This window comes from Rhinoraja longicauda, chromosome 1, assembly GCF_053455715.1.
Source record: "Rhinoraja longicauda isolate Sanriku21f chromosome 1, sRhiLon1.1, whole genome shotgun sequence".
NCBI lineage: Eukaryota > Metazoa > Chordata > Chondrichthyes > Rajiformes > Arhynchobatidae > Rhinoraja > Rhinoraja longicauda.
This window is the reverse complement of record NC_135953.1, coordinates 63,630,168-63,649,599: the sequence shown is the minus strand read 5'-3', so window position 1 is coordinate 63,649,599 and position 19,432 is coordinate 63,630,168. Positions and strand designations below refer to the sequence as shown.

At 43.3% G+C, this 19,432-nt stretch overlaps 1 protein-coding gene across 1 annotated transcript in view; it reads right to left on the bottom strand.

The window, feature by feature from the left end:
- Positions 1 to 19,432, bottom strand: part of nfxl1 (nuclear transcription factor, X-box binding-like 1) — a 98,464-nt gene that overhangs the window by 35,453 nt on the left and 43,579 nt on the right. The window contains exons 12-15 of the mRNA XM_078410602.1: positions 19,198 to 19,318; positions 11,160 to 11,319; positions 7,777 to 7,868; positions 5,497 to 5,518 (exon numbers count right to left, since the gene is read on the bottom strand). Coding sequence (XP_078266728.1) covers positions 5,497 to 5,518; positions 7,777 to 7,868; positions 11,160 to 11,319; positions 19,198 to 19,318 — 395 coding nt within the window. The remainder of the gene's footprint in view (positions 1 to 5,496; positions 5,519 to 7,776; positions 7,869 to 11,159; positions 11,320 to 19,197; positions 19,319 to 19,432) is intronic.

The following is a 19,432-nucleotide window of genomic DNA, read 5'->3' as shown; positions in this document are numbered from 1 at the left end:
CGGCCTGGAACGTGGCAACCTCAACAGCCTGACCGCGGGAGAAGACGGCAGCGGAAGAGAAAAGACATTCTGGCCTTCCATCGCAGTGAGGAGGGGACTGGAGGAGACTCATTGTGATGGATGTTTCTTTTTTTTTGTGTTTTGTGTTGGTTGGGGTTGTGTAATTTGCTTATTTTATTGCTCTTATTGTTGGACTGTGGGTGACGAAATCTCGTCCAAAAGACTTGTTTTTTGGATGACAAATAAAGATATCCTGAATCCTGTATATATGCCTCTAAAACACCATCATATTTGCCTCATTGAAAAGATAAGCCTCTTAAACACCACTTTCATATTTGCTCCCACCACCCCTAGCAATATGTTCCAGTCTCCCAGCACTCTGTAATCTTGCCCCACACATCGCTATTAAACTTTCCCCCTCTTACCTTAGAGCTATACTCTCTAGTGTTGGACATTTCCATCCTGAATGAAAGGGTTTGACTGTCTACCCGATCTATGCCTCTCATGATTTTATATACTTCAAATCTCCCCTCAACCTCCAACATTCGAGGGTAAAACCATCCAAGTCTATCCAACCTTTCCCTGCAGCTGAAACTCTCTAATCAAGGCAACATTTTGGTAAACCGCCACTGCACTCTCTCCAAAGCCTCCACATTTTTCCTGTAATGGGGTGAAGAGAACTGCAAACAATAATCCAAATGCAACCTATCCAAGGTTCCATAGAACATAGAATGTACTCAGGCTGAGGACCATCAACATCTATCACCAACAGTGATTTGGTAGCACCACCATTGAATAAGATGCTCCCGATGCTGATTGGACTGTGTGCATGTGACTGATGAAAGAAAAGTAAGGGGAATAAACTTACTTGACTTCATCCTTACCATTTGATCTGATGTAAATATATCTGTCAATGACAAAATTCATAGAGGAAAAAACATCAACTTGTCCTAACCGAAAAATCAGCTAAGTGAGCAATGGCCACATTGTTGTGGGTTTGGAAGCAAAAATTATCCAGAACCACTTTCATCCACGAAGGATGTTATTGAACCATGCAAGTTTGTAAACTGATGAATGATGATGATAACTATTATCAATGTGTAAGAAAATAACTGCAGATGCTGGTACAAATCGAAGGTATTTATTTCACAAAATGCTGGAGTAACTCAGCAGGTCAGGCAGCATCTCAGGAGAGAAGGAATGGGTGACGTTTCGGGTCGAGACCCTTGTCTGAAGAAGGGTCTCGACCCGAAACCTCACCCATAACTATTATGAATGGTGGATTTACATTCTTATTTATCTATTACTTTAAATTTAAGATCCTTAATTGCCATGATAGGATTTGGAAAAAATGAGCTCTTCAGGTAAATTCCCACTTCCCAGCTCTTGTTCCACGGATTTTTAAATGCTTATTCTGGATAGAGATAAGGGGTGTCATTACATCTTCAAAAAAGTGGGCAAGAAATTAGACTATGCTGAACAAGAGATTAAACATTTCTAAAAAACTGGAAAAGGTACAAACAAGTGGAGTGCTTAAATTTTACTGTCAGCAAAATTTAGTTTCAAGTATTTCATTAGCATGAGTCAATATAACAATTAATATTATTAAATGTAAATTAATATTGCATTGCATGAACTAAAACATATCTGACCAGTAGAGAGAAAGTAATTTCCAAAACCTGTTGGTAATTCAAGGGTTAATATTTTATCAGACTAAACAAAGCCAAAAATCACAGCCTTTGTGTTTTATATTCAACAATCCAATTCAGAACGTTAAAAAATTAAAAAAAGAATTCCCTTATGTGATCAAAAACACTAAAATGGTCTCACCAAAAAAAATCAAAAGGCCATATTGAAAAATAATTATCTGCAATAATCCCCTGGATAAATCAGGTAATGGTAATATCATTTGCACTATATCCTTCAGTCAGCTTTTCTGCAAAAATGTGACAGAATAATTGTTGAACAAAAATGTGCATTCAAAGCATTCAGTGACCCAATAGAGACTTTTACTTATGTATCTGGGACCTTCCTCCATAACTAAATAATCGACTAAGTTGAAATGAGATGATTCTTCAGCAGAAGAATTTTAATGCACATACCAAGACCAACATTTTCGTGGTCGACATTTCCTAAAATTACTTGAAGATTATAAAAGATGTATGCCCATGCAATATTATAAGGTCATGCATGCGCTGTACCATCTCCAACGTTTCAAATTCTGTGGCACAGATAAATCTGACATTTGAAGAATGGCTTATTACAGATGCCACATTGACAGACTTCAAAGGAGCGTTTACTAAACTGAATAACTGACCTTTGCAACACCAAAGGCTATACAAGACACGTCACACTATCTCATGGCTGTCTGCTGGAACCTGTCTGTTGCAAATGCAAGCAAACAAAAGGGACCAATTTCTATGAACATTTTAGAAAATTACCTTGGTTTGGTACCCGTGATGACATTTTACTTGAGAGGTTGGCAAACTATGATCAAAAAGACATTTGTGAAATTGTTACTTAAAAATTTACATCTGTCAAAGTAAATGTTGTTTTCAAGATATATATTTTGAATGAGGAACTTTAATAAATTTATATTAATAATAAATTTAATTAATGAGGCCCTCGCAGTAGGTTGGTCACGGAATCAAAATGAGTTGGAAAATTGAAGCCAAAATTGGCTTGGTCATCGAAGACAGAGGTTGGTGATAGAGGGAGTATTCCTTACTGGACATAAGTAGCCAGTGGAGTTCTGCAAAGATCAGTGCTGGGATCTTTGTTGTCTGTAATGTTTATTAATGTTTTGGATGAAAAAGTAGGTGTTATGATTAGTAAATTTGCAGATTACATAATAACTAGCAATATTGTGGATGGCAAGGAAGGATTCAGCAGGATATAGATCAGATGGCGAAACCAAGCGCAGGCTCGCCGATCGCTTCGCTGAACACCTGCGCTCGGTCCGCATTAACAAAACTGATCTCCCGGTGGCCGAGCACTTTAACTCCCCCTCCCATTCCCAGTCTGACCTTTCTGTCATACAGCACCTCATATTTCGCCTGGGCAGTTTGCAGCCCGGTGGTATGAACGTCGACTTCTCCAACTTTAGATAGCTCCTCTGTCCCTCCCTTCCCCTCCTCCTTCCCAGATCTCCCTCTATCTTCCTGTCTCCACCTATATCCTTCCTTTGTCCCGCCCCCCTGACATCAGTCTGAAGAAGGGTCTCGACCCGAAACGTCACCCATTCCTTCTCTCCCGAGATGCTGCCTGACCTGCTGAGTTACTCCAGCATTTTGTGAATAGATGGATTATATGGGCGGAGAAATTGCAGATGGAGTTTAATCCAGACAAGTATGAGGTGGGGGAAGGGGGGAGAGGGAGTGGGGGTGGGGAGGGAGTGGGGGTGGTGAGGGAGTGGGGTTGTGGAGAGGGAGTGGGGAGGGTGGGGGGCAGTATGGGAGCGGAGGGTGCTAGACCAATGCAGGAGAGGTTTGGGGAGTTTTAAGGGGGGTTGAGGGGGGGATGGAGTGGGTGAGTGGGGGGAGGGAAGGGGGGGATACGGAGGGTTGAGGGGGGGTGGAGTGGGTGGGGGGGATAAGGGAGGCTGAAGGGGGATGGAGTGGATGAATGGGGGAGAAGTGGGGGAGGGGAGGGTGCTAGACCAATGCAAGAGAGGCTTTGGGTCCATGGCTCACTCTGGCTGCAACGCTGGCGGCACGGGGCCGAGGGGAGTGGCTCCCTCTCCACTTCCCTGTCCCTCCTCGCCCTCCCATGGCCCCGGGGGACATTCCCCACCCAGCAACGGTTATATTTTAACGTTTTTTACTTTTTAAACTTTAAAAATCACCTTTTTAAAGATTAAAAAATCAGTTCTCAACTTACCGTCGCCGGCAGCGCGTTCCACGTCACAATGGGACCCGCCCAAGTGATAGGAGTGGCGGCCAATGAGGGGGGGGGGGGGGTGAGGAGGTTCGACGTCACAATGGGAGCGGGGCGGTACCCGCCTGAGTGACGGGAGTGGCGGCCAAAGAGGGGGGAGTCACAATGGAAGGGGGCGCGGGACCCGCCCGAGTGACGGGAGCGGAGGCCAATGTGGTGTGGGGGAGTGGAACAATAAATTACCTTCCTCCCGTCATACAGCGCTGCGGCACAAATATGATGGCGTCGCCGCTGTTCGCCACCGAGCTGCAGGAGACCTTTTGATCTATGGCACGCTGTGCCCACAGCACTGGCCTCATTGGGCCGAGGTGAGTGGCTTCCTCTCCCCTTCCCTGTCCTCCTTCGCCCGCCCACGGCCCCGAGGGACACTCCCCGGTCGGCAAAGGGTCCACGCATCGTCAGTTGGGGGAGGGTGGCCAGGCCTGCAGAAGAGGTTTCCACCCAACTGGGATTGCCGCGCCCGCAGGACCGCCCGCAGCAGAGATTTGCACCCAACGGGTGCACGCCAGTCTAGTTGCTACTAAAATCAATGCACAAAGATCTAAGAAATCTCAATCAATCAGCAATATCTACACTTACTGAAACAAAGAATAGCAGTAATAGAGCAGAACACCTCAGGTAACAAATAATAGTGAAAGGCAGCTGCAGATAATAGGTGGTAATGTTAAGATGACCATGCCCTGATAGCCAACTTAAGAGACTGAAATAAGTTTGCTGTCAGCTGAAGTAATTATTCATAAAGTTAGAGTCATAGAGCACAGAAACAGGCCCTCTGGCCCAACTTCCCCATGCCGATCAAGATGTCCCATCAATGCTCGTCCCTCTGGCCTGCATTTGGCCCATATCCGTCTAAACATTTTATATCAATAATTCACTTTGGTAATAAAAATCAACTGGAACCAAAGCATATAATTGTGCATATAATTTACAGATTGAAAATTTAAAAAGTTACTGATTGATCCTCTGATTCAGACAGTTGCAATCTGCTAATTAATTCTAGTAACCATTCATGCTGTTCATAGACATTTAGGTTAATTTCTCACATCAACAATATTCTGATAAAGTCAACAGAAAAATAACCTTAACTCTGAAAAGTGGCACAGTAGAAGTGTCACTCGTATTGACAATACTCTTGAGAAAATACATACATTTTACCTCAAATCGTTTTAAGTAAATTTGCAGATTACATAATAAACAGCATTGTTGTAGATGGCAAGGAAGGATTATTTGTAAATTACATTCTGAGCTATGCAGAGTAAAAGACTATTTTATGAAGAAGGCTCGTTGATATTTAAAAGCTGTCTAGCAATGCTATAATGGTGAAAACATGATTCAAATTGGATTGCAAGTTGCATTCAAGGATTAAAACTTAACTTATCACAAATCTGCCAAAGTATCTTCAAAATAAAATGCAATAAACTCTATCAAAATTTCAACGTATTAAAATCCAACAGCTTTAGCTGAAGCATTTTCAACCTGATTTTCCAGAAAGCCACAATGAGCATTAATACTCAATCATCTAATTATACATGTTACTACAATTACTCTACTTGTACCCACCTCATGTTTTCCCAGGCAAGCCCTGCAAGACAAAATCATGAATTTTATTGAAAATGTAAATAACCAAACAAAAATACAAAGATATTACTACATTTTATACTGATGAATCATATGTATGAAATTATTCCAAATGTTCATATAAGCATTCTTCTGGTTATCTAAATCATTCACAAATAACTCAAAAGGAGATGAAAATAAGAAGAGCATTGTTTATTTACTTTCATGCACTATTTTAACACAATTTGTGAAAAGGAGAAAAAGAACTTTACTTATCTTGCTGATGAAAACAAAACTTCACTTTGTCAATAAATCCCTTCCGAAAATTTTAGAGTTTCATGTGCAGTTACATTTTTTGAAAAATGTCTGAAGTGCAATTGAACTATTCTTTAGTAGGGACATTTGTCAGCAGAAGTTTCCCCCAAGTCTGTCCTCCATTCCCAGTAAGCTACCTCCATCTTTGAGGACAACATCGTATGGGCAATAAATGTTGGCCTCGTTATCGATACCCAGATTCAAATCAACAGATTTTTAACTTTAAAATCTCTGTTCTCTCCAACAATTCAATCATTCTTTGGCCTAATGGACCCTCGCTCATTCTTTCCCAAAATTCTCCTTTCAAAATCCTCTGATCTCACTTCCAAATTTGAAAACCTCATCTTACCTGCTAAAATCGACCTTCACATCTAACTGTCTAATCACTATTTTCTTCTTCAAGTTGATGTCAATGTGTTAATGAAGTTCAATGCTTCCACTAATATTGCAAAGCTTTTTTGGCATTAAATAGTAAACATAAATGAAAATGGTATTACATGCATTGTTATGAAAAAATACTCTTGATTATCTGATTACATGGATTTTTTTTTGCTTTAGCATCTGGTCTACGGATCAATGTGGAGTCGAAGCTGTAGGTCCAGAGTGCAGGCCAGATGTGTGGCCAGGCTTCAGAACATGAGCCACCGAAATTTCCGCCACCTCCAAAGAGATCCCACTACTATCCACATTTTCCCATCACCCCTTTCCGCCTTTCGCAGAGACCGTTCCTTCCGCAACTCCCTGGTTAATTCCCACCCAAACCACCCGCTCCCCAGGTACCTTCCCCTGCAACTGCAGAAGATGCAACACCTGTCGCTATTCCTCCTCCATCGACTGTCCAGGGACCCCGACAGTCCTTTCAGGTTAGGCACCTTCTCCAACCTCATCTACTGTATTCGTTTTTCAAGATGTACACTCTTATCCCTCAGCGAGACCAAATGTAGACTGGGCGATAGTTTTGTGGTACACCTTCGCTCAGCCCGCCTGAACCGCCCTGATCTCCCGATTGCTGGACATCTTAATTCTCCTTCCCATTCCTACAGACCTTTCTGTCCTAGGTATCCTCCATTGTCAGAGTGAGGCTAAACACAAATTGGAGGAACAGCATCTCATATTTCACCCAGTGGTATGAATATTGATTTATCTCACTCCAGGTAGCCCCAGCATTCCCTCTCTCTCTATCCCTCCCCCACCCAAGTCGCACTAGTTTCTCGTTTTCACCCTACAAACAGCTAACAATGGCCTGTTTCCTTTTTTGCATATCTTTTATTCATTGTTCTTTATCTCTCCACATCATCATCTATACCTCTCGTTTCCCTTATCCCGAACCAGTCTGAAGAAGGGTCTCAAACCGAAACATCATCCATTCTTTCTATCCAGAGATGCTGCCTGTCTCGCTGAGTTACTCCAGCTTTATGTGTCTATCGCCAGAACATGAGGCGTCGCTCAGTGGAAATATACAAGCTGAAACACTGGGCTCTACTTTCTATTCCCTTTAAACTCACTGGGTTCACTGATAGATGTATTATTGTGTAACAAGCAAAAAAGGTGCAATGTGTTAGGATGTCAATAGGATTGCATCCAGTACTTTAGATTAACCCTAGGGTGCAAGATTATTGAGTTTTACTGTACATATTACTGTGTTATTTCAAAAACTAGGAGATTGACAAAAGAGCACTTTAATAGACTGGTATCAAAGTTATGATACTGTTGTATAAACAAAGCAGTTATGGAAATAATTTCTCATGAGTATCGTGGAAATTAAATCATTAAAGTTAATAATCGATAACAGCATAGTTCATAACTAATTGAATATAGGTCATAATATTAAAAATATTAAAAAGCAGCATTAAAAAAATTAACAAATTAATTTGAAAAACCACTGGACAGCATATTTTTTTCAAAATTAGCTGCAGCATTCAAATGCTGATTTCACAACCATAGCGTCAGTCAAAAACTTTTACTTACGTGGGAATAGGAACCATGCAGGATGGGCAAGGGATCGTAGTTCGAATGAAGGCTGGTTCAGAACGTCGTTCCCAAGGACCAGTGGGTTGGCACTAAGACAGAAAGGTTATCATGAGCACCGTATTACAAAATGCTAGAGCAACCTTTTAGTAACTTTTTAGATAATATTTACTAAAGAGCTTTGACAATTTGCTCAAGGCACACTGAAAATAAATCTTTGAATTAATTTCAATATAACCTTTCAGTTTCTTTCTTTACTGCTCTGAATTGGAACTAGGTAACCTGCTGCTTCTTACTAATCTTAAATCAAGGTTTAAGAACGTGAAAATAGGAGCTAATTTTGCACAAGACAAAACAAAAAGTATTCTTTCTGGATGAAAAAATAAATGTAACCACCAAACAAGAGCACTAAATGCAGTTTTAATTCATTCTAACTCCCACCCACCATTTATTGGCTTTGACATAAAACATAGAACAGTGTAGCACAGGAACAGGCCCTTCAGCCCACAATATCTCTGCTGAACACAATGCCAAGACCAACTCTTATCTACCTGCATATAATCTAAACTCTACATTCCATGCATATCCATGTGCTTATCCAAATGTCTTTTAAATGCCACTATCATATCTGCCTCCACCATCACTCTTGACAGTACATTACAGGCATTCACCACCCTATGTGTTAAAAAATATTGCCCGTATATCTCCTTGAAACATTGCCCTACTCACGTTACACCTTTGCCATCCAGCATTTGGCATTGCCGCACTGGGAGAAAGGTTCTGACTGTCTACCCTATCTATGCCGATCAATTTTATATACTTATCAGGTCTCCCCATAACCTCTGGCACTCCAGAGAAAATAATCCAAGTCTGTCCAACTTCTCCCTGTAGACAATACCCTCTCATCAAGGCAATATTCTGGTATAGCACCTCTGCACCCTTTTCAAAGCCTCCACATCCTTCCTGTAATGGGGTGACTAGAACTGCTCCAATACTTCAATTTACCTTGGGTTTTTTATATAAAGAATAATAATAATAATATATTCCTTTATTCGTCCCACACCGGGGAAATTTACAGTGTTACAGCAGCAAAGTGGATAGCAAGAGAGCAAGAGATCATTCATTATAAATAAAAGATACTTAAATTGTCACCAGTTTTCTGTGTGTTCTTAGCTGTTATTGTTGACTCGTATGCTGGGAACGGTGCTGGTTGTGCAGTCTCACAGCAGCGGGAAGGAAGGACCTCCTATATCTCTCCAGGCACTTGGGGTGAAGGAGTCTGTCACTGAAGGAGCTACTCAGTGCAGTGACAGTGTCCTGCATGGGGTGGGAGTCGTCCAGCAGCGATGCTAGTTTTGCCATCATCCTCCTCTCTCCCACCATCTGCACTGAGTCGAGGGGGCAACCCAGGACAGAGCTAGCCTTCCTGACCAGTTTGTCGAGTCTCTTCCCTTCCGCCGCTGAGATGCTGCTGCTCCAGCAGACCACTCCATAGAAATTGGCCGATGCAACCACCATGTTGTAGAAAGTCCTTAGGAGTGCCCCCTGCACTCCAAAGGACCTGAGTCTCCTTAGCAGATAAAGTCTGCTCTGGCCCTTTCTATATAGCGCATCGGTGTTTTCAGTCCAGTCCAGTTTATTATTGAGGCAGACACCCAGGTACTTATAAGAATCCACCCTCTCGATGTCCATTCCCTGGATGTTCACCGGTATCGGGGGGACCTGGCTGCGCTTGCAGAAATCTACCACCATCTCCCTGGTTTTCCCCGTGTTGATCCGGAGGCAGTTCCGCTGGCACCAGTCCACAAACTCCTTGATCAGTTCTCTGTACTCCCTGTCCTCGTCGTCCGTGATGAGGACAGAGTCGTCAGAGAACTTCTGTAGATAGAAGTCTGCGGAGCTGTGCCTGAAGTCCTTAGTGTACAGGGTGAACAAGAATGGTGTTAGCACTGTTCCCTGTGGAACCCCAGTGCTGCAGACCACCCTGTCCGAGACCAGATCCTTTGTCCTCACATACTGTGGTCGGTTGGTGAGGTAGTCCAGAATCCAGGATGTGAGGTGATGATCCACTCCTGTGCGCTCCAGCTTGCCCCCCAGAAGCCCCGGCTGGATGGTGTTGAATGCACTGGAGAAATCAAAGAACATGATTCTCACAGTGCTATCCGGCCTCTCCAGGTGTGAAAGAGCTCTGTTCCGCAGGTAGATGATGGCGTCCTCCACCCCGATGCGAGTCTGGTAGGCGAACTGCAGCGGATCCATTGATGGTCTCACCAGGGGGCGGAGATGGGCGAGGACCAGACGGTTCAGTGTCAAATGCTTGAAATTATTTGTTACAACTTGAAAAAGCAATGCAAAAATGATTGTTCCGTCTTCAATGCAATACTAAAATTCAACAATAATTAGAGTCTGGGGAGCATTTAGTAACAAGCTGTTTTATAATACAAGCATTTTCTTTTTTCCTTTTTATCCCGTAGCAGTTTAGTTTACTGTCAGATTGTCTTTTTTTCTCATCTCAAGAGCACAGCAGAAATAATAGCAAATGACTGGAGTCAACCATGCAACATGATTTGAAAATTGGTTGGGAGGCAGGAGACAAAAGGAAGATAAATAGTGAGGATTCTAGTTGATAGCTTTCTGATTAATACTGAACGGACAAAAAAAGATAAAAAGACAGTCAAGACTGTCCTCAGGAATAGAGACAATGACACACCAAGGACTGGGACAAGCAGGCTGTTAACTGTTTGGCATGATGCCACATAGTACATCAAGCCAAATGGCATTTAAGGGCTAACCAAGATGAAAAGGTGGCAACACTGGAAGAAGAGGACCAACAAGAGGCTGGAAATTCTGCTCCTCTGAGCAACAACATACCCAATACTTCTGAAGAACTTGCACCCAGAACGAAGAAATAAAAAATATATATGTTGCAGTAACAATTACAACTTAGCTAGGGCCAAATGTGATAATAAAGAATTTTTGAGACAAGAAAGAAAAGGGCTTAAATCATCAGGGAGAATGGAAAACTAGTCATAGAAATATCAGAAATTAGACTTTTTCTGTTATGGCTTTGGTGCAAATAAGCAAATTGACAGCATGCATGTAAAACTATTATGGAACCTACAGTTTTATTCATTACCAAAATTCTGTGAAACATGAATTTGCATTGACAATGTCGATTTGGGTATATGTTCTGGAGTATTGCTTAGAAGAAAACTAATAAATCAGTGATTAAGCTGGAACACCGCAGAAATCTTTAAAATAAACAAATCAATGCCCACCATTTCTCTCAAAAGGAAGCTGCATTGATTGTTTCCTGATTAATCACAAGCTTCACAAAAATTTACCTCAAGATATACTTGAATATACAAACTACATATTCTTACATGATTTTCTTGTTTAACCAGCACTTCATCATGACATGGTTCAGGGCAAAGGTGAGCACAAGTGGTTTGTGCTTTTTGGCAGGACTGCTTGCATGGAGGGCAAGGACCAAAGTGGCATCGGTGCTTCACTCTACTTGGATGATGACATGTGGATGGCTTCCTGGAGATAAAAATAACGTCTTCAGTTATATGGAGTCACAAGAAACTGAAGATGCCAGATTCTGAACAATAAATAATGTGCTGGAGGAATTCAGTAGGTCAGGCAATATCTGTGGAGGGAATGAATATGTTTCGGGTCAGAAACATTCTGTTCATTCCCTCCACAGATGCTGCCTAACCTGCTGAGTTCCGCCTGGACTTTGTCTTTTGCTCAAGTCTTCAGTTAAAATCCTTAGAATAGATTTTTAAAATCCTGCAATCATCAAAAATATATTTTTATGATGGAAAAAAAGAATAAAAATAAGGCAGGAAATGGTGTTGGATAGACTGATGGGACTGAAAACTGATAAATCCCCAGGGCCTGATGGGCTGCATCCCAGAGTACTTAAGGAGGTGGCTCTAGAAATTGTGGACGCATTGGTGATAATTTTCCAATGTTCTATAGATTCAGGATCAGTTCCTGTGGATTGGAGGGTAGCTAATGTTATCCCACTTTTTAAGAAAGGAGGGAGAGAGAAAACAGGAAATTATAGACCAGTTAGTCTGACATCGGTGGTGGGGAAGATGCAGGAGTATATTATAAAAGACGAAATTGCGGAGCATGCGGATAGCAGTAACAGGATCATTCCGAGTCAGCATGGATTTACGAAGGGGAAATCATGCTTGACTAATCCTCTGGAATTTTTTGAGGATGTAACTCGGAAAATGGACAGGGGAGAGCCGGTGGATGTAGTGTACCTTGACTTTCAGAAAGCCTTCGACAAGGTCCCACATAGGAGATTAGTGGGCAAAATTAGAACACATGGTATTGGGGGTAGGGTACTGACATGGATAGAAAATTGGTTGGCAGACAGAAAGCAAAGAGTGGGGATAAATGGGTCCCTTTCAGAATGGCAGGCAGTGACTAGTGGGGTACCGCAAGGATCGGTGCTGGGACCGCAGCTATTTATAATGTACATTAATGACTTGGATGAAGGGATTAAAAGTACCATTAGCAAATTTGCAGATGACACAAAGCTAGGTGGCAGTGTGAACTGTGAGGAAGATGCTATGAGGTTGCAGGGTGACTTGGACAGGTTGTGTGAGTGGGCGGATGCATGGCAGATGCAGTTTAATGTGGATAAGTGTGAGGTTATCCACTTTGGTGGTAAGAATAGGAAGACAGATTATTATCTGAATGGTGTCAAGTTAGGAAAAGGGGACGTACAACGAGATCTGGGTGTCCTAGTGCATCAGTCACTGAAAGGAAGCATGCAGGTACAGCAGGCAGTGAAAAAGCCAATGGAATGTTGGCCTTCATAACAAGAGGAGTTGAGTATAGGAGCAAAGAGGTCCTTCTGCAGTTGTACAGGGCGCTGGTGAGACCGCACCAGGAGTACTGTGTGCAGTTTTGGTCTCCAAATTTGGGGAAGGATATTCTTTCTATTGAGGGCGTGCAGCGTAGGTTTACTAGGTTAATTCCTGGAATGGCGGGACTGTCATATGTTGAAAGACTGGATCGACTAGGCTTGTATACACTGGAATTTAGAAGGATGAGAGGGGATCTTATTGAAACATATGATTATTAAGGGGTTGGACACGTTAGAGGCAGGAAACATGTTCCCAATGTTGGGGGAGTCGAGAACCAGGGCCACAGTTTAAGAATAAGGGATAGACCATTTAGAACGGAGATGAGGAAAAACTTTTTCAGTCAGAGAGTTATAAATCTGTGGAATTCTCTGCCTCAGAAGGCAGTGGAGGCCAACTCTCTGGATGCTTTCACAGCCCACAGACACACTCCTAGACTCAATTAATAACATCACATCATACAGAAAGGGAAAGATAGGTGACATATATTCTTTATTAACGAGAGAAAACATAATAATAATAATAATAATGCATTACATTTGTATAGCGCTTTTCTAAACACTCAGGGTTTACTAAAACATAGAAAAAATAAATAAATAAGTAAACGAACAGAAAAGGAAAAATAAGGTGAGGTGACGGTCAGTGGTTGAACGCAGTGTTGAACAGGTGAGACTTCAGTGATGTTTTGAATGTGGTGAGTGAGGAGGAGTCTCTGATGGTTTGAGGTAGTGAGTTCCAGAGGGTGGGAGCAGCGATGGAGAAAGCCCTGTCCCCCCAGGATCTGAGTTTGGTCCGGATGGGGGGGACAGGAGGTTAGCAGCAGCAGAGCGGAGGGTGCGGGTGGGAGTGTGTCTGTGGAGGAGGTCAGTCAGGTAGGATGGGGCCAGGTTATGGAGGGCTTTGTAGGTCATGAGGAGGATTTTGTACTGGATTCTCTGGGGGATGGGGAGCCAGTGGAGCTTGTAAAGGACAGGGGTGATATGGTCACGGGGCAGGGAGTGGGTGAGTAGACGGGCAGCGGAGTTCTGGATGTATTGGAGTTTATTGATGATTTTTGAGGGTGAACCATAGAGGAAGCTGTTACAGAAGTCCAGACGGGAGGTGATGAAGGCGTGGATGAGGGTTTCTGCAGCTGTGGAGGAGAGGGACGGACGGAGACGGGCGATGTTTTTGTGGTGGAAGAAGGCTGTCTTGGTGATGTGTTTGATGTGTTTGTCGAAGGAGAGGGTTTGATCAAAGATGATTCCAAGATTCCGGATGTGAGGGGAGGTGGATACTGGGAAACCGTCGATGTTGAGGGTGAAGTTATGGGTGGATTTGGTGGGCGTTTTTGGTCCAATGATGATGATTTCAGATTTGTCGCAGTTTAGTTTGAGGAAATTGATTTAAAGCCAAGATTTTATTTCAGTGATGCAGTTTGTCAGGATAGAGTGTGTGGTGGTGGAGATTGACTTGGTGGAGATGAGGAGCTGGATATCATCGGCGAAGCAGTGGAAATTGAGACCATGACGGCGGATTAATTGACCAAGGAGGAACAGGTACAGGATGAAGAGGAGGGGGCCGAGAACTGAACCTTGGGGGACACCTTGGGGGAGGGGAGCGGTGGGGGATTTGCAGTTATTAATGGAGATGAACTGGTGCCTGTCGGAGAGGTATGATTTGATCCAGGATAGGGCAGTGCCGGTGATGTTAAAGGTGGTTTCAAGTCGGGTGAGGAGGATGGAGTGATTGATGGTGCCAAAGGCGGCGCTGAGGTCGCGTAGGATGAGAATGTTGAGGTTGCCAGTGTCAGAGGAGAGGAAAAGGTCGTTGGTGATTTTGAGGAGTGCAGTTTCAGTACTGTGGTTGGAGCGGAATCCGGATTGGAATGTTTCATACAGGTTATTGGTAGAGAGGTGATGTTTGAGTTGAGAAGCTACAGCGCGTTCCAAAACTTTGGACAGAAAGGGTAGGTTGGAGATTGGTCTGAAGTTGTTTGGGGTGTCAGGGTTTGACAAGTTTGGGGTGACAAGTCAACTCCCTAAAAGAGCAGTGGGAAGGGGATCTGGGTTTGAAAATTTCAGACTCCATCTGGTCAAAGATGATTGGGGGTATGTACACATCTCCGATATGCATGAAGCATACTGTTATGCAGTTTAAGATTTTCCACCGACTGCACTGGACCAAGGCTAAGCTAGCCCAATTCACACCCAATATAGACTCCATGTGTGACCAAGCCACTTTAATTCATATGTTTTGGGATTGTCCTAAGTTATCTAATATTTGGCAATTAATATTCGATACGCTCTCCCAAACTACCTATGAATCCTGAGAACCATCAGCTCCCGTTGCTTTATTCGGTGCGGTAACACAAAATCTTGCATTAAATAATAATAAACTAAATCTTTTGTCTTTTGCCACGCTGGTGGCCAGACAACAAATCTTGATTAGATGGAAAGCTTGTAACCCTCCAACATTTGCACAGTGGATTAGGGATAAGTTGTATTTTATTAAATTGGAGAAGATTAGGTATACTGTTAGGGAATCAGCTGACAAGTTTACATTGATATGGCAACCTTTTCTTAGTTGTATTGATGATTTAGGCTCTGATAATTTTATGGTTGAGTAGTGTCTTTGATATGTGTGTATGTAATTAAGAGTGGAATTGAAGTATTAGAATGGTCCAATAGACAATAGACAATAGGTGCAGGAGAGAGGCCATTCGGCCCTTCGAGCCAGCACCGCCATTCAATGTGATCATGGCTGATCATTCTCAATCAGTACCCCGTTCCTGCCTTCTCCCCATACCCCCTGACTCCGCTATCCTTAAGAGCTCTATCCAGCCCTCTCTTGAATGCATTCAGAGAATTGGCCTCCACTGCCTTCTGAGGCAGAGAATTCCACAGATTCACAACTCTCTGACTGAAAAAGTTTTTCCTCATCTCAGTTCTAAATAGACAATATTCAGAACTTATTCTTAAACTGTGGCCCCTTGTTCTGGATTCCCCCAACATTGGGAACATGTTTCCTGCCTCTAACGTGTCCAACCCTTTAATAATGTTATATGTTTCGATAAGATCCTCTCTCATCCTTCTAAATTCCAGTGTATACAAGCCTAGTCGCTCCAGTCTTTCAACATACGACAGTCCCTCCATTCCGGGAATTAACCTAGTAAACCTACGCTGCACGCCCTCAATAGCAAGAATATCCTTCCTCAAATTTGGAGACCAAAACTGCACACAGTACTCCAGGTGCGGTCTCCTCTTGTTATGAAGGCCAACATTCCATTGGCTTTCTTCACTGCCTGCTGTACCTGCATGCTTCCTTTCAGTGACTGATGCACTAGGACACCCAGATCTCGTTGTACGTCCCCTTTTCCTAACTTGACACCATTCAGATAATAATCTGCCTCCCTATTTTTACAACCAAAGTGGATAACCTCACACTTATCCACATTAAACTGCATCTGCCATGCATCCGCCCACTCACACAACCTGTCCAAGTCACCCTGCAACCTCATAGCATCTTCTTCACAGTTCACACTACCACCCAGGTTTGTATCATCTGCAAATTTGTTAATGGTACTTTTAATCCCTTCATCCAAGTCATTAATGTATATTGTAAATAGCTGCGGTCCCAGCACCGAGCCTAGCGGTACCCCACTAGTCACTGCCTGCCATTCTGAAAGGGACCCATTTATCCTCAGTCTTTGCTTTCTGTCTGTCAACCAATTTTCTATCCATGTCAGTACCCTACCCCCAATACCATGTGCTCTAATTTTGCCCACTAATCTCCTATGTGGGACCTTGTCAAAGGCTTTCTGAAAGTCGAGGTACACCACATCCACCGGCTCTCCCCTTTCAATTTTCCTAGTTACATCCTCAAAAAATTCCAGAAGATTAGTCAAGCATGATATGTTTTAACATTCCGATTTTTCTCCTTCCCTCTTCTCTGTTTCTAGGCGTGTTAGTGCCCTAGATAATATGGTGTACTGCTTTAAACCTCTAACAATTTATCTCTTTTTTAAAAATCATCCTTTATTTTTTATTTTTTGGTTAATTTAATTTTTTATTTAAAAAAAAAAATTGTCTTTTTTTTAATGCTTATGTTTATGTTTACTTATTTTCCTTGCATATCTTAAGTTGTATACCCTCTGAATGGTATTGTGGGTGGGGGTGGTGGGTGGGGGGATATCTATCAGCACTAATGTGTTCATGCATTGAATTGTCAAAGCTGTATCATTAAAAAATCAGAAATAAACTTTGTTCAAATAAAAGAATAAGGGGCAGGCCATTTAGAACGGAGATGAGGAAAAACATTTTCAGTCAGAGTTGTAAATCTGTGGAATTCTCTGCCTCAGAAGGCGGTGGACGCCAATTCTCTAGATAGAGCTCTTAAGGATAGCGGAGTCAGGGGGTATGGGGAGAAGGCAGGAACGGGGTACTGATTGGAAATGATCAACCATGATCACATTGAATGGTGGTGCTGGCTCGAAGGGCCGAATGGCTTACTCCTGCACCTATTGTCTATTGATTGGAAGGGGTTGTGTTAGGACAGAATGAAAATAAATAGATCTTAAAAAATGAGAAGCAAGTGTTGTTGCATTGGTTCAGACCATTTGATTTAACTGGTTTGGGTAATGTTTCTGCATCATACAAGCCATCTTCTGGTAGCGTAATTCCAAGTTTGACATTCTAAAGTCCTAAACAGCCTTGCAACCATTGCATTGGGTATACCAATCTAATCTATTTGGTCTGGAACAGTTTTGTAACAGGGGAAAAATAGGGAGAGGAAGTGGTGGAGGGGATAAGAGGGGGGGAGTCACTTTAAATGATCCAGGACACATTACAAATTGTACAGAGCAAACAGTATGAATTGAAGGTCATGGATGTTTGCCCACAGGATTAGATTACGCCTCCTTATAAAACATCAAATGCACAGTATATTACAACGTCATCCATATAAATTATCCTTGATTTCCTCAAATAGACATTTGTGAAATTTACTTTCCATAATTTCAGGTAACAAGAGTAAATCAAAAGTAACAAATTACACTTTTTTTTAAACTGACTAATGAGATATATGACATATTTCATAGCTTAAGCAGCAAATAATGCTGCCAGTGACAGTGACCATTAACTATTGTATGAAATGTTTATATAATGGAGCAGGATGTTTGCACAATCTCAAACTGCTATATTTTTCAAAAATTGTTCAGTTTCATGCAAGACCTCCATCCTCTTCTTTATGTAATGTGACCTAATCGGAAGTGGCGGCGCCTAACGGCAGCGGCTTGCTAGCAGTCTGTTCGTCTTTTTTCCTTTTTTTTTTTGTTGTGTGTCGGTGTTGGGATGGTTTTTGTGTATTTTTTTGGTTGTGTATGTGTGGGAGGGGGTGGGGGAAACTTTTCTCTTCCTCACGGCGCGGGGTGCGGCTCGGCTGCGGGGCCTAACATCGCCCGGTGTGGCTTGGCCGCTGGACTTTACATCGCACCGGTGCGGCTTGGCCGCTGGACTTTACATCGCCCGGTGCGGCTTGGCCGCGGGACTTATCAGTGCCCGGTGCAGCTCGGCCGCGGGACTTAACATCGCCCGGTGCGGCTCGGCCGCGGGACTTTACATCGCTGGTGCGGCTCGGCTGCGGAACTTTACATCGCCCGGTGCGGCTCGGCCGCGGGGCTTAACATCGCCCGGTGCGGCTCGGCCGCGGGGCTTAACATCGCCCGGTACAGCTCGGCTGCGGGACTTTTCATCGCTGGTGCGGCTCGGCTGCGGGACTTAACATCGCCCGGTGCGGTTCGACCACGGGACTTTACATCGCCCGGTGCGGCTCGGCCGCGGGGCTTTACATCGCTGGTGCGGCTCGACCACGGGACTTTACATCGCCCGGTGCGGCTCGGCCACGGGACTTAGCTGCGCAGGGCTTGGTCGCGGGCCTTTCATCGCCCGGTTCGGCCGCGAGACGTTTCAGTGCCCGGTGCGGGGACTGTGCGTGTCGGTTGGGGACGAGCTGTCTGTCCGTGGGCGTGGGGAGGAGAGTGGAAGTTTTGTTGCCTCCATCACAGTGAGGGGGTGTTCGGAGTCACTGTGATGGACGTTTGTGTTGGGGCTATGTGTCTTGTGTTCTTTTTTTTTTTCTGTGACTGCTATGTAGTTTTGTTCGGTACTTCGGTGCCGAACGACAAATAAAGCTCTGTTATACCTGTTATTATACCTAATGCTGAACTAAAGTAGCAAAGTACTCAGAACCACAAAACACAAGCAGTTTTAACTTGACACTGTCTGCAACACAAGCCTGATGGACGTGGTCCCAACAAGATCTTGGTTACCTGAATATTAACAGACTTTTTTGTGTAAGCTATACCACCTCATTGCTCCAAACCATGCTAACCCTATCCTTAATTTACCAGAGCACCACTTCACAAGGTTGGTTTACAAATATATACTAGCTGTCCTGCAAGGTTTAACATTTCTTATCTGATAGGTTGAACATCATTATATACAAATTACATCTTCACTGTTCAAAGTCAATTTCCTAAATATTGCAGACTTACCTGCATTGCTCTTTACACCTCGGAGGCTTGGTAGTACGTTCTCTGCCACAAGGTACAATTATAACAGTTGCACTGCAATTACATTTAACTTCGACGGTCTCTGGACAAGGGTAGCAAGTACCTAAGAATTTGAAAAGAAAAAAAAATTAAACAGGGCCATGGTGGTACAGCGGTAGAGTTGCTGCCTTACAGTGCTTGCAGCGCTGGAGACCCGGGTTCGATCCTGACTACGGGT